Here is a 27,132-nt window from a genome sequence, read left to right on the forward strand (position 1 = left end):
CATCTTTAAGAAAAAGTTTGAAAAGGCTGATTATTATCTTAGAGTGAGAAAAGATATTAGTTATCAGATTGGTGGAATGACTGTATCTTTTATCTGACTTTCCGTTCCTTTTCATCCCAGTAGTACTAATTCTAGTCAAATCTACTGATATAAATGCAAAAGAATGTTTCATAACACTTTAAGACTTATCATTGAAATATTCTTGGAAGTTGTGCATTCAAGGACTTAGTTAAGGGTAGCAAGAGTAAGGTGCATTATGTAATGTCCTGTTAAAGACACAAGAAGTACATTACATATATGATGTTGAAATATGATTTAACATTGTGACAAGATTGTCAAGATTTATTTGATGTAATGTCTTTGCATATAAATAACTGTCATATTATAATGTTTAAGTACTAATTAAATTCTGGTGATGCTAATAATATGTATTTTATTATTATACTTTTATGAATACTCATATGACAGTGTTTACATTCGTATGATGGTATACTTTTCTGAGTATTGTGAGTATTCCAGAGTTTCAGTGGATAGAATGGCGCCACCATTCCGACAGCATGATTGATAAAAGATGTAAAAACGTTGGGTTTTGTATGTTTTTCTAGTTATAACATTCATCGTGACAACAGAAGCATGAGATCTGTTGTTGTTTTTTTGACTGAGAAGTGAAACGACCTAATGGAAAGCACCAGTTTATAAAGAGGTGATTTTGTTTAAAGCAACTTACAAACAATGCAGAATTTTGTGTAAAATCAGTGCTGAGGTCTTAATTTCTGCTTAATTTCTCAAATATGATTGATAATAAGGTGATTCATTTTCTATAACAGCAGACATTTTCTATGAAAGCTGTTCTGACAGTAATTTGGGCTCTAATTGGCTCAAACCAAATTTGAAAATGAATTTTTTTACATTTATATTAACTTGCTCTCATGTTGCAAAAACTAATTCACAGAGACATGTCTGGAGTACTCTTCAAATAATCTAAGATGAATAACAAGCAAATGTTTTATTTCTGTTTTTACCGAGACTACTAGGGGCAATATATTCATAGAATAGGTCAATAGAAACTCCAAATGGTTAGTTTCTATTTATAGAAATGCTTCAAAGCAAATATTGATATCAAACCCATTTCTGCTCTCTGAGATGCCTCAATTTGAAGGTGTAACTTCACCCATTAAAATTCTGTGTAAGGTTTTCCAACAGTATTCTGACCCATTGGACACACCTTCCAAAAGTTTGGACACACCATCTTTTCAACAGGACAATGACCCCAAACACACCTTCAGGCTGTGTAAGGGCTATTTGACCATGAAGGAGAGTGATGGGGTGCTGCGCCAGATGACCTGGCCTCCACAGTCACCGGACCTGAACCCAATCGAGATGGTTTGGGGTGAGCTGGACCTCAGAGTGAAGGCAAAAAAGCCAACAAGTGCTAAGCATCTCTGGGAACTCCTTCAAGACTGTTGGAAGACCATTTCATGTGACGACCTCTTGAAGCTCATCAAGAGAATGCCAAGAGTGTGCAAAGCAGTAATCAAAGCAAAAGGTGGCTACTTTAAAGAACCTAGAATATGACATATTTTCAGTCGTTTCACACTTTTTTGTTATGTACGTATATAATTCCACACGTGTTAATTCATAGTTTTGATGCCTTCAGTGTGAATCTACAATTTTCATAGTCATGAAAATAAAGAAAACTCTTTGAATGAGAATCTGTGTCCAAACTTTTGGTCTGTACTATATATATATGTAGTAGGTTAAGGTGTTGGACTGCTGCAAAGAATGTCATGAGTTTAAATCCCAGGTACACCATGCTGCCTCTCCTGGGCCCTGGGCATGGCCCTCAACCCTTAAGTGCTCAGCTGTGTAAATGAAATAAACATAAGCCGCTATGGATAAGGGTGTCTGCCAAATTCTGCAAATGTATAAAAATTCTATTGCTCAGTTCCCATTTCTCTGTTAACCAAAAACTTTAGTCAAACACGAAAGCACCAATCAAAACCCAATCATATGATCTATAACATGACTCTGTCTTTTAAGCACAACCATGTGTTTATAATCAGTACAATCCCCAGTTGAATCGTTGTGAAATTTTACTTGCTTTTTTGTACATACTTTTCAGATATTTATCCTGTTAGAGTTTGTCTGTGTCAACTTCTTTTTTCTTTTTGGTGTTCCTGCTTGGTTGTAAAACTTGTACTGGAGTTTAGACCCCATATGTGCCATAAATACTAAATGCTCCAGATCTGCTGGTCTATTTATCTAAAAGCATCAAACTACAGAAACCACAAGAGCACACACACACACACACACACACACACACACACACACACACACACACACACACACACACACACACACACACACACACACACACACACACACACACACACACACACACACACTCTCTCCCTCTCTCTCTCTCTCTCTCTCCTACTCTACTGCAGTGCCTTTTCCGCTACACTTCTCTGTTATTAGTCATTAATCTACTCACCTAACTAACACACACACAAGAACCCAAAAACACACAAGATATCAGCTAATAAGAAAAAACAGCAAAATATCCATCCATTAGAAAAAAAATATTAACAAAATTATTAACAAAACATTTCAGTTCAATCAATTAGATGACATTTACTCTGATGTCTTACCTGACGGCACTAAACCAAAAAAAGGAATAACCACAACAAAGGCCTGTCACTGACTTTCTGAGATAAAACGCTCTGGTTTCTTTGAACAAGTTTTTTTTTTTCTTGAAACCATGCTTCACTTCTCGTTCTGTGGAAACCGGATGACGTTTGGGCGGCCTACCTGATGGAGTCACTTCCCCGATTCAATGAACAGCAACAAAATCCCCACGTAATAATGGAGATTTTCCATTACTAAATTTTCTTTTTTTACTTTGCATATTTCCAAAATAGAATTGCCATTTTCATATATTTAAATATAAGGGTATTTAAATATTGTTTAGAGAAGTGAAATGGCTAAAAGAAAAGGTGTAACAATTTGCATGCAATTCACAAGAGACTTTCCATTACATAAATAAATCTGTTCCTGACTCCAGAACCTCTATCTCCTGCCAAGCATTCAGAACACTACTTCTCACCTGGTTTATAACATCCTAAAACTCTGTTCTGTGACTCATTTCACATCAACGGCAGCCAGTCAGCACATCATCTACACATCTTGATCCAGAAACTCATACCCACACACCAGATCAGGTCTTTAACCGCAGCTTGATTGACATACTTCTCTGTGATATAAGCATTCACGTAAAGCATACCCCAGCTCATCAGTGGTGGAATCAGCTTCTTATCTCTCGTTGATGCCTCATATCTCCAACCTTTCAGGAAAGATCTAAAGCTCAACTTCTTTTTGTATTATGTGAGATAATATGGCTTTGCATTTTTAATACACTGCAAACCTCTACAAAGCTTTATTCTCTATAAATCCTAAATCCTTATTGATTCCTCAAGCATTTTTTTTATCACTACTCCCTCTGGTTCAGGTATTAAGTATCAGGTATTACTATCAAGTATTGCATGATTTTTAATTTTAATTCACGGTCATTTTGTAATCAAAGACTAACCTGACAAAGCTGTTATTTGTTTACACAGTTTTATTTAATAATCTAGTAAAAAAAAATTAGCTAAAAGTGAACCTATTGTTGCACAGCAAGCTTCCTGACTAAATATGTAATTGTCATTATAATTATCCACTGTTTTTGAAATCACACAATAAATGAGCTAAACACCTGCTCATTGTACTGGGACATGGGAGATAACCAGTCACCCTGAGGCTGTGATATGATATTAACATCACACAAAATATACATTGGATGTTTCCCTCTAAAATAGGTCAGAAACCCATTAGTGTTTAATCGGGATGGATGGAAAACATCACCATGCTGTATGACTATTGTCAGAGTTATGGTCATAGAATTGCTCTGACACATTGCACTGGATTGACTTTGTTGTGTGTTTAAAGTCATGGTCATACTGGACTGTGAACCTTTGCCCTAATGTTTTCTTCCAGAATGTCTCTGTACATTGATTGCTTCATCATTTCTTCTATAACCCAATCCCTGCTTCTGAATAACACCCGCATAACATGATACTTCCTCAACCATGTGTCACTGTGAGACAGAATTGTTCAAGTTATCTATTCTGCAACAAAACTTCACTGATGCATTTTGCAGATGTTGTTGTAATAGATTCTGCCTTCCCCATACATACAGTACAGAACAAAAGTTTGGACACACCTTCCAAAAGTTTCGACACACCACCTTTTCAACAGGACAATGACCCCTAAGGACCCAGAACAATGACCGATTGAAAATGTTTGCTAAATTAACAGTGTACGGGTTAAAAAAGGGCTTAACATTTGAGGAAGAAGTCTCCAGATTCAGTATTGTATAGCACAGGCATTGGAAGCTGTAAAAACATATTATTAACGATTATTGAGGAAACATTTCAGTTTTTGCCTGAACGAAATATATGAAATCACAGAGGATAAATGTGTGACATACAGTACAGACCAAAAGTTTGGACACACCTTCCAAAAGTTTGGACACACCACCTTTTCAACAGGACAATGACCCCAAACACACCTCCAGGCTGTGTAAGGGCTATTTGACCATGAAGGAGAGTGATGGGGTGCTGCACCAGATGACCTGGCCTCCACAGTCACCGGACCTGAACCCGATCGAGATGGTTTGGGGTGAGCTGGACCACAGAGTGAAGGCAAAAGGGCCAACAAGTGCTAAGCATCTCTGGGAACTCCTTCAAGACTGTTGGAAGACCATTTCATGTGACGACCTCTTGAAGCTCATCAAGAGATTGGCAAGAGTGTACAAAGCAGTAATCAAAGCAAAAGGTGGCTACTTTAAAGAACCTAGAATATGACATATTTTCAGTCGTTTCACACTTTTTTGTTATGTACGTATATAATTCCACACGTGTTAATTCATAGTTTTGATGCCTTCAGTGTGAATCTACAATTTTCATAGTCATGAAAATAAAGAAAACTCTTTGAATGAGAATCTGTGTCCAAACTTTTGGTCTGTACTCTACATTGACATTGTATTGAGCTGAGCTTGAGGTTCTTTGCCTTGGTTGTATTTCTACAGCCACCTTAAAGTTTCAGAAATATTTCAGTTCACTTCCCCAGATCTGTATCTTAATGCAATGCTTTCCAGGTGGTCTAAACAGTTACCTTTTTTCTATATAACCTAATAAAGCAAGGAAGAACAAATAAGTCCATATCTTTTCTATATGCACCAAAGACTAGAGAAAAAAACTGGACTTGTTTCAGTGGTATCAGCAATAAAACTATTGTATTCAGGAGCTACACTTAAGCCATGACAAATATCACTTATAGCTATTGGTCATGCTAACATGAGCCTGATAGCTGATTTTAGAAACTACAGCACTGTTGTTTATTTGAGTTATCATCACCTTCACATTTACCTCTGACTCTATATCTGTTTTTCCTTTGTCACACCTTCATGCCCCCGACTTCCTTTCAACACACATACAAGTAATGTTTTGGACCATAGCTCTATGTAAGCTACAAAGATTTCAATTTTTGCTCATTTTTTAAAGAACTCACTTGGTGTAGCATTTTTCTCCTTAAACGCTGACATAATATTATTAATATTGTTTTATAATCCATATAAATGAAATTGTAAAGCAATGAAATGGTTTTTTTTTTTTTTTGTATATTTCTTGAATTAATAATGATATTTACACTGCGAATGAAGAGATATTGAATTATGCTGTGGCTAATAAGTGTCAGATTAAATACAATTTGATTTTAGATTTTTCAATTCTTAATAATATTCCTGATATTAAGATTTGCACTTTCTTAGAAGCTTCTCAACCAGCCTCATGTGGAGATTTTCTGAACTTTATGAAGTTACATTTAATAATAAGTTGAGCTTTTCCTTACTGCTTTTTAGTTCAATTGTTTCATTGTAAAGTAAAAAAAAATCTTTTTCCTTCAAATAACCTGACATTCAACATTCAAATTTCAAAATTCACTAACCTGTAGTCATGTCCTCTTTCCAAATCCAAATAGTCCAAATATGCAGTGATGTACTAAAAAATCCATTGTTGAAGTGACTCTTTTTGTATTTTCGTTCGTAATCCTGGGCATTCTGCTATAGGGAACATGAAAAAGCCTTCTCATAAGGTAATTTCTCTACGCACAGTGAACTTGCATGTGATTTGTTTGGGGAAAGTTTGAGGAAAGAGAAACTTAGTTCTAATTTGGATAGGAGTAAGGAACAGAAAGAAAGACGATGAGGATGTGAGTAATCCCTAACACATGCAATCTAGCAGTGTAAATTGTTGCTTAGGTAAACCATTCAATCAAATGTACTGTGTACTAACCAGGGAAAAAAGCTAGATCCCCACCATGCAAAGAAACCCCTGAGAAATCATGTTCATCAAGTCATTACTACTCTTTCACATTTACCACAAACTCTACAGATCTGTCATTTCTACCTATATATATATATTTCTGCTATGAATTGAAAGTCGTTTTATTTTCACCAACCACTAGATGGCACACATGAAACTTCATGTCAATCCTCTGGCATACATCATCAGAAGAAAATCATTTTATTATTATCATTTAGTTTATTTATCATTTGATCACAAGGGCATACCACAATGTCTGTAAAGCTGTACAATTCATACTAAACACCTTTCCAAGAGCATTGTACGACACAAGAACCAGAAACCGGGCAGGAAAAATCACTACTGACCCCTCGCACCCTGGACACAACCTCTTTCAGATCCTCCCTTCTGGCAGGCGGGACACATGAACAGTTTCTTTCCCCAGACAATCACCCTGATCAACAACTCACCATAATCATATTCACTGCTTCTTACCTATAAGTACTGCATTATCAGGACTGTCAGTCATCACATCATCTGTATATTACACACTACTGCTGCTGTATATTGTACAAAAGCATAATATTGCACAATTGAATATCCACACTTTATGTACATAACTGATCAGTCATATTCTATATTCATATTTTATATATTTTATTCATTCTAAATTCATATTTTATACTCATACTGTCTATATTGTATCTCACCGTCTGCATTGTTTTCTTGTATAGTTTGTATAGTATTGTGTTATTTATGTCTGTACTTTTGAGAGTCACAAACTGCTGGAACTGAATTTCTTGTGTGTGTCAACACACTTGGCCAATCAATCTGATTCTGATCATGGATATATACAGCCAGCAGAGTTAATGCAATGCAACACAGTCATTTTCCACAGCACAATAATGAGAGTTTGTGGTTGCCCTAATTCAAAGAGATCAACACATGAACCTGGTAGTCACATGACACTGTGGTCGACCAAATAATTCTTTCTCACACTCTATATATCATGTTTTTCAGTAATCCATACTTTCAACATCCTGTTGTAAATGTTGGAGGTATATTGATTAATATTTTGAAACATAACGGAACATTTCTATATATCTATAGATATACGTGAATGCTGTATAATGAGTGAAGCTTTCAGTCAGCATTAAACCACAGAGTTGATGGTAATCATCAGAGACAACTGTGGGAAAATATTCTCACAGAAAAAGCTTAGCTTATTTCAAGTGTATCCACAGATGGTGCCAGAGACACACTTATAAATGTAAATACTTAAAATGTACATGTACTGTTTACTAGTTATAGAACAAATGAGTAAAATGTGTTTAGAATGCATATATTTGAATAAATATGAATCATTCACAAGACAAAAATGGACAAATAATCTCTCTCTCACACACACACACACACACACACACACACACACACACACACACACACACACACACACACACACACACACACACACACACACACACACACACACACACGCAGCAAGGCATGAAAATGACTACTAACCACTAAGTGCACAAAATTCCAATTTGTTTGTATAAAATATATCAAACCAACAAGACATGAAAAATAAAAATAAAAAAAAAAAACCTATGAATTTATTTAAATAGCAAAGTAATGCTTGTTTAATTTTTGTTTAAATCTCAGTGAAATACAACTGCAGTGACATGATTGTTCTGTCCATGGTCTCATAAATGAAAAAAATTGAAGAAAAAACCTTCTAAATAGAAGAACTTGGAAAAACTGTAAAGAAAGAGAGAAGAAGAGAAGAACAAATATAGGGTAAAAACTAACCAGCAAACAGGAAGCTAGTGATTTTCTAAATTATATAGAAATGTATTAACTAAATAATAAATTGTATTTTATCAATTATATTTCAAATATTAAATATCATATCATATTTATGGATAACAACAATTTATACGTTTGTGCTAGCAAAATGTCAAATAATTGGCTTCATTATCCAACCACAACACATCATATCACTATGACTGCTTAGGCACTAGCAGCCTAGGGTATAAACGAAGGTCCCTATAGGCTGCAGAGAATACGTTTCCTAGCTACTGTGTCCATGTACCATGTATTTAACACTCTCTGCATTAACACTCATTCAGATTTGTTAGTGTTTTTGCTGTGTGATTGCTGTTAGTATTTTTGTCCAGTATTTAGATCAAATGCAAAACAGGGACAGGGACAAATCCACCACCAGAGCACAGTTTAAAAGCAACAAGAGGATATTGATTCATGGCAAACTTTGGATTTGTAAATAAAAGGGAAACCGGAGCTGCTTTTCTGGTGCTCTGAGGTCATTAGGCCTGCTCAAATGTCTGGGCGCAGGTGGCACTGAAGCATGGGGAATTGGAGTGATATCTGGAGTGATGTCTTTTTTTTTTTTTTTTTTTATTTCACAGCAACACACTTGTTGGAAAGGATTGAGTGACTATTGTTGTTTTTTTTAGTTTAGAGATGCATCAAGCAGACGTATCGGTCCTGTAGTACTGTATTATGGAGCACAAGAATACAGAGAACTCGGTGTACTGTGTGGAGTATGGAAATGGAAATGTGGCTTGTCCTGTCTTGCAAGTAAGCGCTTTATACAGTACCAGTATTAAAATATATGCATAATGGGGTTTAAAATGTATTTAAAGTCAGTTTTTAGCACAGACACCTGAGAGATACAGTAAGTAACTGTAATATTTTAGCAGCCTGATATTGTAGCTTCTGAATGACATAAAATAAAATCACACGAATAAAAGCTCTCAAGAAATCATCTCCTGTGATTGTGATGATCCATGTGTTTTGATGTGATCCATATTGATGAATCAGGATATTCATATTATGTCACTAAGTTGAAAGTGAGTGACAGGTTGAAACTACTTCTAAAATGGCAATCCAGTGTTTTGTCCCTATGTGTGGCTATAGACTCTAATCTATTACTCTAATCTATCACGCCTGATAATAATCCTTTAGAATGCTTGATGAAGCTGTGAAATATTTTTTTTAGGAACAGGCTTTGACACACACAGCATTCTCATCTTTACATAAACATGGAATTCATCCTTATACCTCAGTCTACTTTATCTTGAAGAGTTTGATTACTCAGATTCAGTATTTTGAAATAGAGTTTAAATCTCAGATTTTGGTTATTTTGGTTTCCTGTAAAATGCCACCTGTGAACACTACAAAACTAAACAAAACTGTCATTTTCACTGTCATCATCACTGTCACTGTGGTTGTGATTTATGAGAACAATCCTTGTATTATTCACGTTGCAGTTCCCAAGCAGATGCATCTTTTGTGTGCTTTTCTGTGCATATACTGTAAACACCACGACTAGCAAAGCATACAATGACTGAAATATTTCAGTATTGTAACATATTTATGGGTGGAGCCAATAAACAGGTTGCGTTCTGATTGGCTCTCCTCACTTCTCTTTAAATCTCTTCAAAAGGCCTCAAAGTTGTGTGTAATATGAAAGTTTTAGATAGATAGATAGATAGATAGATAGATAGATAGATAGATAGATAGATAGATAGATAGATAGATAGATAGATAGATAGATAGATAGATAGATAGATAGATAGATTTCTGAATTTTTGTGCATATAATCCATACCACTGTTAAAGAATACAATTACTAAACTGACTCAAATAGTAGGTGGAGCAAAATTCCCAAAACACTAAAGCTTGCATGGCTCTCATCACTTCTCCCCAAATGTCTCCAAAAGGCGTTAAAGTTGTTTGTAAATGTTTTAGTAGGCTAAACTGAACTAAAAAACTTAATTCAAATCATAGCTGTTTCAGACATGTTAACTTGAAGCTGTTCAAAAGGTTGATGATCCTTTTGGTTTATTTGGTTGTGGTGAACTTTTTATTACTATTTTTTTTTATCTTTGTATAAAAAACTAGGCCAGATCTGTGCTGTAATATGTTACTCAACTATTTACAGGTAGGCTCTGATAACATGCTGATGCCAACATTGACGTATAAGGTGGCCTCACGGCGAGCTATTGCCCTGATCGTCATCTTCATTCTTCTGATCCTGGCTGGAGGTTCAGCCCTGGCCTGGTATTTTTTAGGTATAGGTGGAAAATAAAGCACTACATTATTTTACTAGATCAATGGACTAATAAATGGAATTCAGCCGGTTTTACACACTAACATATTTTAACAAAGTTTAATTAAATTCATAAATTTTTGCTATAAAGATGTTCCTCCTTTCCTTTCTGTTTAGAGTACAGAGTTTGGGTCTTAGAAGTACAGGTGGAGCAGCAGTATATAGGCCAGATCTCTATCCTGAACAGGAACTTTTCCACCGCTCTCTCTTCCCACACCAGTCGAGCGTTCCGGGAGGAAGCGCGCAGCGTGGAGGCCATGGTCAGAAACTATTTCAACTTTTATTTACAGTATTTAGCAGACACCCTTATCCAGATTTAAATTTATTTCAATTTACAACTGAGCAATTGAGGGTTAAGGGCCTTGCTCAGGTGGCAGATTGGTGGACCTGGGATTCAAACTCATGACCTTCCGATCAGTAGTCGAACACCTTAACCACTGAGCTACAACATCCTCTTCACACCACATATGACTTTCATAGCTGAATCTAAGACATTACTACAGCTTTCAGTTCCAACCCTTTTTCATTAGAACTGAACAAGAAGGTCCTGTATCCTAGAAAGAAGATAGATCTCCAGGAACGGTCGATGGTCAGTGATCACTGATCATTACTTCTGTAGCAAAAACCAACAGTTTTACTTCCATCCTTGACCCGATTAAGCATTTTTGGTTCTCCTTGTCTTTGATCAATTAGTTTACATGTTTATTTATGTTTCTAATTAAAATTATAGCTGCCTGGTATTTTTTCTTTTTCTTTTTCTTCCATTTATTTATTTATTTTGTTTATTCATCATTAAGTTGCAACAGATTGCAACATCCAAATGTGCTAAAGATATAAGATGATTTGTATCCCATTGGTGGAAAATCTAAGGTTTGAAATTGATATTCCATTGATCCTCACAATTAAGACAGAATAAAACATTACAGGTCATGCTGTTAAAATAAAATCCAATATCTGGTGGTGTTATGTGGCCAGTCACTGATTATTTTTCCAATAACGTCAAGTGTCTTATTAAACAATTTTTAATCCATTTATAGTTCAATATTATGAAGATTCTACAGAGTGTCCACCAACTATTTGGGATTAGCCTTATTTGCTTATTTCTACTCAATAGTCCAACATTCTATGTGTAAATAATAAATATAATAGTATTATATCTCATTAATTCTTGCAGCTCGAGAAGCTTGTGAAGTCCTCAAATGTGTTACGCTATTTCAAATCTGCGACCGTGTTTGGTTTTAGGTAAGAATGAATTACACATTTCTTAAATTTTCAACACATTATCATTGATGAACACGTTCTTGACATCGGTAAAATGCGGTTTCCACAGTGAAGGCAGTGTCGTAGCACACTTCTGGCTCATCCTTTCTCTCCCTGAGAGTCATGTTGGGAAGGTCACCATGCAGATAGTCAATGAGAGCTTACTGGGAATCCTGCAGAGCTTTAGAGAGACAGGTGATAAGGATACGGTTCATTCAGAGGGATACCTGCTTCATCTGTCCTCATTCTCCTTATCAGGTAATAGTGTAAAAACACTGCAAACTCCACCACAATCTTCATTGCAGCACTGCTTTTTTTATTTCCACTCATATGTCAAACATTGTTTTTTAATGTTACGTTTTGTTGATTTTCATTTGTTTTGCTTTTACAGAAACCCAGCCCAAAGTTATAGATTTTTTGCAAGCCTCATTTGGTATGACATTTTCAATTTTATTTTCTGCCTTTTATTTTTACGCATGTCTGATCTAATATGAACAAAGAGCAGTGCTTGAACATATCCACACTCTCTCTGTGTTTTTTTTCCACTTAAGCCTGCCTGGGGATTTATGTGTACCTGCCTGTAATGCTGCTATGGTGCTGGCTTCCATGAGCATTTTTTTTTTTAATCTATTTTTATCCTTTTGAGTTTCCATTTCCACATACTGTATCTCTTCTCTAATTTACTTTCATAATTACCCTAACCATCTCTCTGTTTCAATTCCCTTCAACTTTATTGGAGTGATTTGATTCTGTGATTTGATCCATACTTATTCTGTTTCCTCTGTGCCTCAGATTGCTACCGGTATCAGTCGGTGACTGACAGCATTCCTGTTGTTCTGAAGGGACCGAATACCCAGCGCTCGTCCTGTCTATGGCACCTGAAAGCCCCTGAGGGCTCCCAGTTAGAGCTGAGGGTGGAGTGGCTACTACCTGAGTGTCGAGACCGGCTTGCTATCTATGACTCGATTGCCCCTGCTGACTCCTCACTCATCACCTCGTGAGTTTCATTCATTTTTAAATGGTTTTGTGTTTATGAACAACACACTAATAAACTAATGAATTAGGAACCATATTAACACTCAAGGGTATGATTCCCAGCTCCTGTGTGCATGGAGTTTACATGTTTCCTCTGTGATTAGGGGGTGCTGTGTAGGGTATGTTATATAGAAAATGGAGTGATATCAATGTAAGTAATTAGATGAGAACCACGTCAAGGTGATCCTTTCTATACAAATGATCTCTTTTATCCATTGCCATAGCTAACAGTGTGTCATACGAGTGAGTCCACAATTGTGCTGCTACTGGTTTAGGCATTCCAAAAAAAAATGCATTACCCCATCTCAAGCAACAACGTCTCATTTTCACAAGGTTCATTTTGATGTTAAAGTTACAGGTTTGAGTAGCTTAGAATAAGCGAATACACAATATCTGTATAACTAGCATCTACGCTAATAGCATGGTCTTTCTGTTTTTAATTAATAATTTACTTTCAATCTCTGTTGCATGTCAGAGTTGAAATCCGAATATAATTGAAAATAAAGAAATAAAGTTCAGTGTGTGAAGTGGATTCTTTATTGGGGTAAAATGAGAGCATTGTTATTTTATTCCAATGTTGTTGGAATAAAATAACAGAGTAACTAGTAACTTGTTTTGACTTGTAATCCACTCATTTAAAATTAATGCAACACTGTATTAATTCTACAGACATCATTTCTTTTATTTTTTTGTATTACTTTTCTCTATTAAGTATATGACTCCTCATTCTTTGCTAAAAGAAATCCCTGCTAATACATATTTCTCTCATTTCTTCATTCTATTCTTCTTTTCCCATTCTTTTCCCCCATCCTTCCTTCAATTCTCCCCTCTTATCTCAGTCTATATGGCTGTAGCAGGCATGAGCAGGTGGTGCAGGTTTTATCCTCTGCTGATTGGATGACAGTGGTGTGGAAACAGGGCCAATACAACTATAAAGACCCGTTCTCCCTCTCTGCTCAGGCCTGGCCCAAAAAGAGTATGTCGTTTAATGATTTAATGTAAATTTTATAGTTCAGATATAATCCATCCATTTGGATGAATCTGGTTTATCCATTTTTAAACTAGATCAGATTTTGGTCTGAAAAAAAAAGGCCATTGACTTTTTTTTTTGTAGATTGCTCCTACGTTATCAACTTGGAAAGAATGGAAGGAGTTCAGGGGAACCTACAGACCCCGTTCTACCCCAGCTACTATCCACCTAATACCAACTGCACCTGGCAGTTCACTGTGAGTCACAAAGTGTTTAGCCTAGCTTTCAGGAACCTTGGATGATAGATGAATGAGTGAATGTTGGAAATTGAAAACACTTTCATGCTCAGTATTTTCAATAAAAAAAAATTCCATTAAATCCAAAATCTCTGTGTGTAGATACCCTCGTCGAATTATGGACTGACCCTGGAGTTTGAGGGTTATGAGCTGAGTCGAGCCAGTTACAATCACAACTGCACACAAGGCCAGTGGCTCATTCAGAACCGCAGGTGAGCTTTAATCTTTAATACATCAGGAACGTGTTTAATACATTTTTGTAAAAAAAAAATAAATAAATAAATAAAAAATAAATAAATAAATAAAAAAAGAAAAAAAATTCACATCCTGCATTAAGTCAAATTCATCATGAGCTTATCTCATTTTGTAGGTTATCAACTCATGCACGCAAGGTCACTGGGAACGTGCTTACAATTATATTTTCAATTAATCAAAATCAGTTATTCGTATCCTGAATAATTAGAGCATAAACCATCAAAGATTCATTGGTTTATTATTTCATCCATTAGAATCTGCCCTAGTTTCTTTCCAAATTACATAAAGAGGTCCCAGCATTGTTCCCAATTATACAAAAGTACAAAGGTTGCATCGGTGTTGTAGTTTGAACATTCTAAAAAATTAAAAAATTAAAAAAAATTGTTATTCAGTTGCATTTGACATATCATACTTGCTTTTACTTATATGGAAACAAACATATAGCTCTAATTTATTATCATGGCAATTTAGTAACTAGAACAGGAAACAATGACCATATAAGGAAAGGACAGGTGGCGTATAGACTTCAGTGTGTCAACTGGTGTAGATTCAGCACTGACATTTATAATCACACCCTCCGGTGTCACCCAAATGAGGATGAGGTTCCCCTTTGAGACGGGTTCCTCTCATGGTTCTTCCATCTAAGCGAGTTTTTCCTTGCCACAGTCACACCAGTCACCTCAGGCTTGCTCATTGAGCATAAATACAAACACATTTAAAAACAAGTCTAATATTAATCTTGAATCTTTGTATATATATATTCGTATATCCGTATAATGTTAAACGTTTTGTACTTTTTGCAATATTTCTTATGTTCTGTAAAGCTGCATTGTTAAAAGTGCTATACAAATAAATTTGAATCGAATTAAAACATTTACCTGATTGTATCCCGGGGCACACCTCCAGGGTCTGGGTTCGATTCCCGCCTCTGCCTTGTGTGTGTGGAGTTTGCATGTTCTCCCCGTGCCTCGGGGGTTTCCTCCGGGTACTCCGGTTTCCTCCCCCGGTCCAAAGACATGCATGGTAGGTTGATTGTCATCTCTGGAAAATTGTCCCTAGTGTGTGATTGTGTGAGTGAATGAGAGTGTGTGTGTGCCCTGTGATGGGTTGGCACTCTGTCCAGGGTGTATCCTGCCTTGATGCCCGATGATGCCTGAGAGGCACAGGATAAGCGGTAGAAAATGAATGAATGATTCTATCCCTATTGATAAACCATAATCTGTCCTTTCCTTATAGGTCATTGCTTCCTTTTGTAGTTTCTCTTTAGGACTGATCATTAATTAGCGTCACGTGTTGCTTGTTCCTGTGCATTATTTGTCTGTTTATCTCAGTTCATCTTTTGCCCTTGCACTGTCTGAACTCTAATGCTGTTTGTTTCTGATTTTAACTATTGTCCACTGTACTAATTACCAGTGTTGAATGAACTTGCATTTAAGCACGTATTTGTGTCCTGTATGTCCGTGTGGCAATATATGCAACAAATGTTTTTAACAGTGATTGTGTCCTAAATTTGTTGGAAGTCTACAGTATATGAATGGGTGAAATTTGGTAATGTTTAAGTGACATGTGTTGTGTGTACAGAATGTGTGGTACCAGGGCTCTGCAGCCGTATGCTGAGCGACTCTACCTCCACTCCTCCACCACCACCGTTTCCATGACGTCAGAAGTGTCACTCACAGGGCCTGGCCTCCAAGTCCATTACAGCATCTTCAACCAAACAGATCGTTAGTTCTCTTGGCAATCTCTCCTTCACACACACACACACACACACACACACACACACACACACACACACACACACACACACACACACACACACACACACACACACACACACACGACATCTGATTGTTATTGTATTGTTTGTGTGTGTTACGAACTCAAATTGTCTAGGGGTTATTGAGAACGTAAACAAGTAAAATAAATAAAATGAGAACTTTCCTTTTCCTTTATCCCAGCCCGTCTCACTTTTTGAATTGGTACTTCTCAGGAGGTTCACTCTATTTAACACCATACTTGGAAGGAACACCGCACCAAAAATATTCTTATATTTTTGTTTATTGTCCAGGGCATAACAAAAGCCAATGAATACAAACTATAAATAAGCCTAAACAACCCAAAACGCCAGGAGAGAGCAAGCGCCAAAAACAACAAACAAAAGAGAAACTTACTTAATATTAACCAAATAACTTCCCTGCCCAAAATAAAATAAAATTAAAGACAATATTCTTACCTCTCTCCCTGACTAATGAAAAACAGATGAAAAATATAGAAGGGGTATGTAAACCCAAATAAATCGGCGCCCAACTCCCTACACAGGTTGACAAAGGCGGACTCACACATCAACACTTTGTTTACATATGACCAATTGCTTAATAGCAGACACAACAGCCACGGTGCTGGGATAGCGGATAAGGAAAGTCTCTCTAGTGCGCTGTGTCTCTCCTCTTTTATCTCCCCGGCACGCCATATAGCAGGTAAGCCACGCTGCCGCTAATTGGCCTCAACTGCAGATGATTTGGAAGCGCTGCTTAGCAGAGAGAAAGAGAGAGAAAAAAAAGACAAGGGAGAAGAACAACATCCCAAAACCTATACATTACGTAATTGAACGTAACAGTGTGTGTGTGTGTGTGTGTGTGTGTGTGTGTGTGTGTGTGTGTGTGTGTGTGTGTGTGTGTGTGTGTGTGTGTGTGTGTGTGTGTGTGTGTGTTCAGCCTGTCCTGGTCAGTTCCTGTGCAGTGTCAATGGTCTGTGTGTGTCTGCATGTGATGGGATCTCAGACTGTCCTAATGGTCTGGATGAGAGAAATTGTGGTAAGAATGCAATTACTGTGATAAAAGTTCCCTATAAGAAAGAATCGGTTAATGTCTGTACTTTAGCTATGGGGATGAAGTGTCTGATTAAGAAAATAGAATTTCACAGATGAAATCTACGCAGAATTATTAAAATTACTAGTATTCAATGCAGAAGGTTCATTGTATTTTAGGTTTAACAATATTGCTGCTCATAGTCTTGAATTAATATGACGTATACGTACGTTTTTGTGTGACAGTGTGTATTGCTCAATACCGCTGTCTCAGGGACAGTCAGTGTGTAGACTACTACAAGTTGTGTGACCAACATCAGGACTGCACTGATGGGAGTGATGAAGTGAACTGCACAATTGGTATGATGTACAATTCACACACCATATCTACTTAATATGAAATGAATATTTAGGAAAACACAAATACAGAAAGCTCGCTGATGAATATTATACCTTGCTATGTACTTGTGTGTCTGTCTAGGAGTTCCTTGTACTGATAAGACTTACATGTGCGCTGATGGCACCTGTTTGAAGAAGCAGAACCCTGCTTGTGATTTTATCAGCGACTGTCCTGATGGTTCTGATGAGAAATATTGTGGTGAGACTGTAAAAAAAAACCACACACAATTTTTCACAGAAAGCCAGAATCTATATATACAGTTTAGATATGTTTCAACAACTTCCTGCATTTTCCCAATAGTACTCACCAAACAGAAACACACATTTAAAAATATTCCTACAGATTGCGGTCTGCGTCAGTTCAGTACTCGAGTGGTGGGCGGAGTCAATGCGACAGAGGGGGAGTGGCCATGGCAGGCCAGCTTGCAGATAAGTGGACAGCATATCTGTGGTGGGGTGTTAATCTCCCCTCAGTGGGTGGTGTCTGCTGCACATTGCTTCAACGATGATCGGTGATTAAAGCATGCTGTGTGATGAACACTAATGCTAAAATGTTAATATCAGAAATATAGTGAAAGACAAAACAGAATATATTTACTGTCAGCCAGCTTCTTACTGTTTATCGCTTAAAGATATTTAAGTTTGTATGTACTTACTGTATATAAAAGGTCACTACACAATACTCACACACTCAGTTCTTAAAGGCAATGCAAGGAGACAATTTTACTGGGTATGAAGATAACAAAGTTTAAGATAAAAAATGCTTTCTTCTGCTCTCTTAGTCTGTACTCGCCTTCCGTATGGACGGTGTATGTAGGTAAGCTGCGTCTGCGTACCTCCACTCAGACTGAGGAAGCTCTTCGTGTGACCCACATCCACCTGCATCAGTACTACGATGATGAGATCCACGACTACGACCTGGCACTGCTTAGGCTTGAGAGACCCATCTCAGCAGGCACACTGGCACTGCCCGCCTGTCTGCCCGAACCCACACACCAGCTGGAGCCCGGTCTGCTCTGCTGGGTCACAGGCTGGGGGGCACTCAGAGAAGGAGGTGAGGACATGCGTACTGTATACCTGTATACACTGACATTATAGAGAAATTGGTAGAAGAAATCAAAAAATTTACACAAATCTAGAGATAATTGAACTTAAATAATAGATGTTAATTGATTTTTTGATATACTCCACTTTTACCATAAAAAAATTAACACCAAGGTTTATTTGAATCTGACATGCATTTGATATTTCACTCGAATGTGAGATTCATTTGAGCTGAGATTCATGTAAGCTAAGATTCATTTGAACTGAGTCATTTGATCTGAGATTCATTTTATATGAGATTCATTTGATTAAATGTTTCATATTCATTTGTTCACCACTTTATAATGAAACAATACTTTGTCTTATATGTAATATGTTATTGTTGGTTATGGTTATGGTAAATACACACTACACAATTTGTACCACACACCTTTTTAATTAGTCTAATGTCTCCTTTTTTTATATTGTATATCATTTATTTAATCTTTATTATTCATCGATGATTATTTAACATATAATCCCCCAGGTGGCATTAGCGACATTCTGCAGAAGGTCGGTGTGCATCTGGTCAGCGAGGAGGCTTGTGTCCGTTCCTACGGATACATTATCACTCCCAGAATGCTGTGTGCTGGTTATCGGCGTGGAGGAAAAGATGCATGTCAAGTAAGATGCCTTTTCTCTTTATCTCTCATCCTCTGTCTTCTATCTTTTTTTTCAGTCATTCAACTTTTTACTCCACACTATGTACAGTAGTCCAAGTATCACTAATAATTGTTGAAAGATTACAAAAATACACTGTATTTTAATATACAGATATACCAATCCAGCGTTGCTCATATTTGCACTCCATCTCTCTCCACAGGGCGACTCTGGAGGGCCGCTGGTTTGTCAGGAGACATCCAGTCGCTGGTTTTTGGCTGGTGTAGTGAGCTGGGGCCGTGGCTGTGGACGAGCTGATTATTATGGTGTTTACACTCGCATCACCAAACTCTCTTCCTGGATCAAACAACTCATCGCATCCTGACATGCAGGACACACCGATCCTATTCTCAGCCAGGAGCTGTTGTCAGCTAGTCCTAGACTAGAAAGGTGTGTAGGTTTAAGTTTAGAGAAGGAAGAGATGTGAGCTCCAGTAAAGTTGATGGACTGCTATGCTACAATGATGGTCTAATTTTAACATTAGGATTCATTATTGTTTATTATTCCATTGAAAAAAGTGAAAATATCTTGCTTATAGTCAGATTTATATCTGATTTCCTTTTACAAGATTACATTGAATTTATTTACACATTTGTTTACAATGTGCATTTCAACCCTGAAAAATTGTATTATTGGCAGATATTTTTAAAAAAATATTATTTAAAATTGAAGCATTAAAAATAAAAACATCTAGAAATAAATTGAAAGCTTTATATTGCATAAATGGATCTACAAACAAGCTATACAGAAATGAGATAAATAAGACATATTTGCATATTTTCAAGATATTTTCACGTGCTTTGATATTTGTTTTTTTGCAGGGTAGATCAGACCTAAAGAGTGTATCGTATATTGTATTGAGGAAAAGAAAGAAACATTAAAATAGGAGAGATAGAGGAGTATTTATAGCCTTGGGCAGCTCAGTATGGAAGGCTGGTAACTCTTTTACAGAGGAACTTTCACTGTGTTTCAGTTTTGTTCAACGTGTAACAAACCCACATGTATATTCTGAAAGAAAACGTCCAATTTTCACACAGAATTATTCTGGACATATTTTGGCATGAGCCTTTTGGCCATTGCATCTCTAAATATCTCTTTTAAAAATTCTATATTTTTATATATGAATTTTAAAACAATTTAAAGTTGCAGACAAAAAAAACTAAAAAAAAAAAAAGTCTATAATATTGCATATTCTTTAACTTTTATTTATTATCCATTCACATTCTTTTTATATTTGCATTCATTTCCTAATAAAGTCCAAATTGTTTTTCACTGTTTTTTTCATTGCATTTATCTTTTCTAACAGCTGGTAGAAGATTTATTTATTTATTTATTTATTTATTTATTTATTTATTTATTTATTTATTTATTTATTTATTTATTTATTTATTTATTTATTTTGAGCCAGAGTGAATATCATAAATGTCAGCTTAGCCATGTCTAGCTCTGGATAGTTCTTTTTTTATTCCTCCCATGCAACATCAGTTGTCACACAAAAAATGGAAATAGTGATGTCCCTGTAGTCTCTCGAAGATACACTTGCTTCAAACTGGAATACAGCTTTCATAGAAAGTTATGGTAGGAGTTTAAAAAAAATCCTAATTCTGTAATTTCAACAATTCAAATAAAAAAAAAAAAAATAATAATAAAAACACACAAAAAGCACAAAGGCTTTAGTAAGCTGTAGCACATTCAAGCATATTTTACTTTATTTTATTATATTTACAGTCCCCCAAAAAAACTTTCCTTGTATAAGAATAATCTTCAAATAATGTAGATGTTTTGGGTTATTGAATTTTGCATTTAACAATTTTGCTTTTTTTAAATAAATAAAATATTCCTGTTTATTTACAGTAATATCTTAGGTATGAATAAGAGCTATTTCATTAACACTAGACTTTTTAAATATATATTGTTTGTTCTGTAGCAGATTTTTCAGCAGGTTGAACATGTAGGTGAGTGTGTGAGTGTGTTTGAATGTGTGTGACACTGCTCAGAGCAGATCAATAGCACAGCAGCCCGACTGACTGTCGCTGGTAGACAAACAAACCCGGACGCTAGTTTCAGATAGCAAAAAAATCCTTATGCTTCATCTAGTCTGTTCTCTTTAGTGTGTGCTTTCAGAGATATCACATAGTGTCGGATCTTTATAAAAGCAATTTTGCTTAGCTTGAAGTAGTCACTGTACTTCAGGATCAATTTATTTTTAAGTGTTTTATTCTTCTTACACACAATTACCCAACATCTATATCTTGTGTATTAAAAAAAACGATGAATCATATTTTTTTATCCATTTGTAGCTACAGTTACAGATCCTACTGCTGAAGAGGATCTTAGTATGGTAAAGAGTTTTTAATACTAGAACTGACTCAAATGATTTGAACTGACTCAGATGATTCCTCTTTCCTAAGCTAAGAATCTTATATTGTCATTTCAACCATATTCAGGTGTTGCAGTACACTCAAATAAAAAAAGTTTCTCATGGCTAGTGTTATATAAAACCACTTCAGAAAGTGCATGTGTGCGAAAGTGCAAATGTTGCAACACCATTACGTTGTTTTGTAATAAATGAGAAGCAATAAGGAAATGCTGTGAATGTAAACACAATCCAATCTAATCTCTTAACTGTACATTGTGTGTTATTGGGTGTGTGAGTGTGTGTAGCTGTGCCCTGTGATATACTGGCAACCTGTCCAGGATGTATCCTTTCCTTGTGCCCGAATCTCCTGGGACTGACTCCAGGTTCCCCATGACCCAGTAGGATAGCCGGTGCAGATAATGCATGGACAAGTCCCCTATATAGGGCTTAAGTATTTGCTCTGATTTGTATGGACACATTCACAGCAAAATAGCACATGACTTCCTGTTTTTACACCTTTATATTGTACACGGATGATGAATATGCAAAGAGACTGATTTTATGATTATTTCTTCACAATGTTAAACACCCAGCAGTGAATAAATCACTGGGTCACTATGGTATGCTTAGTGCAATATGTACTATTTGATATACAACATAGGCCTTTTCTTATATATACTTTAAAAGACATGGTGAGGGAAAGTGTGAGAGTTTTGTTTGTTCTGGAACTGGAAGTGAAATCAAGCCACATACAGTATAAGGGACAGTTATACTACAAGCTCAGCTCCCTAGCGCCACTCTGTGGCAAAGCTTCAAAATACAGAAGAACTATATCAAATTTTAATGTGTTCTAGCCAATGGACACTTTCTGTAGGCAATAATTACATTGAAAAGATTTTAACACATAAAGACATAAACAATGTTTTTGCATATGTTGGAAATGTACCGCAGTTGCCGATATCGCTTACAGCCGCTTTAATTTAGAGCTTTTGGAAACTCTAAGGCAGAACCCACATATAAAACACGTAACATTACTGTATCTGAGTTGCACTGATCAGCTTTCTGTGAGTAAAATGTACAATAGTTTCTAATATTGCTTACAGCTGCTTTAGTTTTTAGCTTTTAGAAACTAAGCAAACACAAATGCAATACAATGCAGTACATTTATGCAATTTTTGATCTGTCAAAAATTAATGTACTGTGTCTACTTGTGTGACATATAAAAAAGTGTTCTTCAAAAGTTCTTTGGGTAATATTCTGTTCAAAGCTTTACTTACAGTACATAATGATATTAACAATGTTTTTGCAAATTTGAAATGAAAATGAAACGTCTGCCATTTGCTTATATTGTTTACGGATGCTTTAATTTTGAGCTTTGGTAACTATATGCTAAAATGTGAGTTGCCCTGGTCAACCCTACTATGAGTAAATCTTTATGAAAATGGAATGTCTGCCAGTTGCTAATATTGTTTACAGACACTTTAATTTGTCAGTTTTCAAAACTTGAGGCTAAAATATGCATGTAGTACATGTAAAATTGTCCCAATGCCATTTTCCTCCAAATACTCATGTGTAGTTAACATCTTTCTTTCCAGTCTAGGATGATATTGGTGTGTTCAAGCGTTGGATAACAACTTCTTCATATTTTATTCTCTCTAATGCCCCTTCTGCCTTTCTCTCTGCATTATAATGAGTCATGGTCTGACTTCCCACCAGTGTTAAGCCTATAAAACATATTTTGGGTTTTGATAGTTTTTATAAAACCGCAAGCACAGTTAAAGAACACCCATAAGGTTTAGCTGTTCTCTATGTGCTCTTCTGATTTGGATTGGAGAATGACAAGTACAGAGCTGCAGAGAGAGAGAGAGAGGTAAAGTGTGATTCAGTTGAAACCGGTACACTTGGATGGATTGGACATTATGACAGAAAAGAGGTATGATCTGAGAAACAAGGGTAAGGAGTTTGCACCCTACACATCAGCAGTTGTGGAATCTCAACTGCAGTTTGCTGGTAACTTTTCACGAAAAGTCAGTCAGAAATCAGCATAGAAATATCACGACAGTCAGAAATACTGCATCTTATGGCCAATTCTTTCTCAACTGGATGCCAAATTGGAAAACTTACAGAGAAAAGCTATGACATTTAAGCTCATTTAGTCCCTCCAGGATTTTGTGGTTTAGCCCCTTGAGGTAAAAATTAATCCTGAATGAACTGTTGCAAATATTGCTTACAGCTGTTTTAATTTAGTTTTTAGAAAGGAAAAGTCAGAAATATAAATGTAAATCGATTTTTAAGATTTATCTACGTTAGCGAGATGTAAACATACTTGAAATCCTTTTAAAACAAACTCCAACTTCCTAAAAAAATGTTTCAGGGTCCAAGCCAAAAAAAAAAAAACTATTTATAGTTAAAACTTACTACAGAACATTAGTGAAAACATGAACAAAGTCTGGGCAAAGTTGAATTAAAATCAAAAATGAATTCTGCAACCGTTGCTAATATTGCTTACAGACGTAAGAGCTTTTTTCAATTTACAGCGTTTTGAAAATACAGGACCGAAAACACATGCGATACAAGTAAAAATATCCTGATCCAATTTTCTTCGTTATTTCAGTCTGTATGTATTATACGCATTGTAGTAGTACCCTTATCCGTAAGCTCTCTTTATGCGACTCAGTCATGTTTTACTGTCTCAAATATATTTGCATTTTGTTCCCAATTGTTTTTACCAGTTTTGTTTGAGCCAAAAAGGAAATCACAAATGTTAATTCGGTGTTTATTGTGCAGTTTATTAAAATTTCCTTCCAACATAAAACATAATGAGAGCATAGTGGCTCATTCACAAGCCTAAACAATCTGTACACACACAAAAAAAATGTTGAGCTCTTTTCTTATTCTCAGCTTATTCCCTTACTATTTATCCCTCACAGCCTTCCTCTCAACCCTGCGGGGCTTCGTTTCCCATCTGTCTTTGTGATGATGCACATTGCAGCTGTGGGCATTGGGTTTTTCCAGACCTTTCCTCTCAGGAGTTACACATTAAGGCAACAGAAGGAGGAGAAAGAAAGGGAGAAGAAGGAGGAGGAGGAGGAGGAGTAAGAGGAGGAGGAAGTTGGGGATAGACTTTACAAGAATATATAGATCTGGCCTGGAGCGTAAGACTAAAAGAGAATGAAGGAAGCCTTTGAAATAGAAATTAGAGCGTAGGAGGATAAAGCAGGGCAAAAGTACACAAATTGGCAGAGAGAGGCTTCGGAAACTGAAACATAAATAGAAATAGTCCTTAGGAAAGTGAGAAAGCTGGCACAAGCACTGTTATTACATATCAATCATCCAGTTTTATTGTTACAGGAAAGCTCTCAGACTCAACATAGTAGGCAAGTGGGTTTTATTGATGTACATTGAGAAGACTCAGAGTTATCGTTTTACACGTAATCACACTCCAAATAACAAATTTAAGTCTGAAGCACATTTCTATAAATAGTCTTTGAAAAGCAATTCAGTCATGAAAGATAAATATAAAATTCAGAACAGAAAACAGAGGGAAAATATGGATAGGGTGATGATTTGTCAGTGTTTCTATTATTCTCTATTATTTTATATCACGATAGGTCAGAAGCGATTGACTACCTTTCACTAATAGAAGCTTTACTAGTGGTTTGTTAGTAATACATCAACGTTTCTGTAGAAAGACATCTGAACATATTGTTACAAAAAAAAATAATAAAAATAAGAAACATATAATAATTGACATGGTGAAGATTTCTGTAAGGTGATTTATCGTCTGTGAGGAGATTTATTAATCATTTTTGCAGTGTCAGACAGAGAAAGTGAAAAGCTGAAAACTTGAAGTTTTGTTCATGAGAAAGTTTTTAGGAGGATGGAGACTTTTGTGCTTTGTGGTTTCTTGGTAACATAACAAGCCACATATTTCTCTTGTTACCCGAGAGAGAGAGAGAGAGAGAGAGAGAGAGAGAGAGAGAGAGAGAGAGAGAGAGAGAGAGAGAGAGAGAGAGAGAGGGGCTTGGGAAGGGATAGATTGTTTTGAGCTACTATAATCCAACAAGAAGATAACAAGAACTAGCTTGTTTTGTGGCTGTTCCCCAACTTTAAATGTGACGACAAATGGAAAAATGCACAGAGAAAAAAGAAAATACAAAATAAAACAGCATAAAAACAAACAAAACATGATAGGTGTGACAAACAAACTATAAGGAACGCAGGATTAGATTTAAACAAAAAAAGGTGTCAAGCTAGGGAGCAGCAGCACTGAATGATCAATCACTCGTGGAAGATCTGGATGTGTGAGGAACTAAATGTAGTATCACAGGAACGCAGAGAATGAGGCGGTACTTAGGGATGAAGATAAACAATTAATCTCACATGGATACTGTACCTAAAAACTGCTGCTGTAATCCAAAATTCTATCCTGTGTCTTATCCCAGGAATCTTATTCACAATACATTCATAATAAACATCCTTCAAGACCCTTTGTACTGTTTGTGTTAACTCTTTCCTTTTGAGTCACCTGTAGCTTCCTCGTTGCATCTAGATGTCTGTAAAGCAATCTGTAAAACAATTGTTCAAAGTGATGTACAATAAACAATAAAATGCAAACATTACTGTGAATAGGCGACAGGACTGGATTGTTTTCTTTAGGAGTGTCTTAAGTTTTCACATTATTTATGATCAACGTGGACCTGCCATAATTGCCTCTCTCCCAAAACAGCCCTGAAAATGATGCAGTGGAATTGCATGCAATCTCTCTGGCTATTGTGTATGAGCTAAACACCCGATGTTCTTCTCTTTATGTGAATATTTATTTGATATCGTGATCATCTTGTCGAAATTGCTAAGCTTGCAGAGTCCCTGTCCGCCAATTCAGGCAGCCAAACCCTGTTTTGAATCATTCCAGACTCCAGATACACACAGTTCAATTTATTTACTGCAGCAGATACCACGTCGGCTTAACCTTCTCGGAGGCCTGAGGGCTCAGGGTATGTTAACAGATCATACTTATGTTGTTCATCCACTATTAAGTGCAATATGGTTTTATTCGTGGTTTTAATGTTGGAGATCTGTAAGGTAAGGGTTACGCTAATTGTGTGAACTGTGCTGTGACAAACAAACTTTTGATAGAAAAAAAAAAATAAAAAATCCACCATCTAAACATGGATGGGAATAGATACTGAAGTGTGTCTCTCCTCCAAGTCTGTAGCGCGCCCAAAAATAGAATTAATAATAATAATAATAATAATAATAATAATAATAATAATAATAATAATAATAATAACTTTCTCAGACCCAAAGTAACTTTACACAATAGAATAATATTTGCAGAAACAAAAAAAACCTAAAACTTTCCCAAGGTCCTCAGAGGCCTGATGACTCAGGGAACGTTAGCAGAATAGACCTGCTAAATACTGCCTTGTGGCTCGATTTATGGATGAAGTAAATTTGACATCTGTTCTCTC

The 27,132-nt window shown here is 36.2% G+C and overlaps 2 protein-coding genes across 8 annotated transcripts in view; one reads left to right on the forward strand and one right to left on the reverse strand.

The window, feature by feature from the left end:
* The window catches only part of LOC113634485 (interleukin-2 receptor subunit beta), a 19,055-nt gene extending 12,811 nt beyond the window's left edge, over nucleotides 1–6,244 (reverse strand). Inside the window, exon 1 of one of the 7 annotated variants that reach the window (XM_027133480.2) lies at nucleotides 6,046–6,244. In XM_027133480.2, coding sequence (XP_026989281.2) covers nucleotides 6,046–6,055 — 10 coding nt within the window. In that variant the 5' untranslated portion in view covers nucleotides 6,056–6,244. Of the gene's footprint in view, nucleotides 1–2,651; nucleotides 2,799–6,045 lie in introns of those variants that run through there. The other 6 variants (XM_047813900.1, XM_047813899.1, XM_047813897.1 and 3 more) reach the window with 6 other exon arrangements.
* Nucleotides 6,245–8,722: 2,478 nt separating this feature from the next.
* On the forward strand, nucleotides 8,723–20,523 carry LOC113634482 (transmembrane protease serine 6). Its single transcript, XM_027133475.2, has 18 exons — nucleotides 8,723–9,002; nucleotides 10,368–10,497; nucleotides 10,653–10,795; nucleotides 11,710–11,777; nucleotides 11,866–12,053; nucleotides 12,187–12,228; nucleotides 12,588–12,792; nucleotides 13,670–13,806; nucleotides 13,945–14,057; nucleotides 14,199–14,308; nucleotides 15,933–16,075; nucleotides 17,066–17,164; nucleotides 17,404–17,517; nucleotides 17,639–17,755; nucleotides 17,900–18,068; nucleotides 18,339–18,610; nucleotides 19,127–19,263; nucleotides 19,463–20,523. The coding sequence occupies exons 1-18, from the start codon at nucleotides 8,925–8,927 to the stop codon at nucleotides 19,622–19,624; spliced, it is 2,427 nt and encodes an 808-aa protein (XP_026989276.1). The 5' UTR covers nucleotides 8,723–8,924; the 3' UTR covers nucleotides 19,625–20,523.
* Nucleotides 20,524–27,132: the final 6,609 nt, after the last annotated feature.

This window comes from Tachysurus fulvidraco, chromosome 5 (genome assembly GCF_022655615.1).
Source record: "Tachysurus fulvidraco isolate hzauxx_2018 chromosome 5, HZAU_PFXX_2.0, whole genome shotgun sequence".
In the NCBI taxonomy this organism is placed as follows: domain Eukaryota; kingdom Metazoa; phylum Chordata; class Actinopteri; order Siluriformes; family Bagridae; genus Tachysurus; species Tachysurus fulvidraco.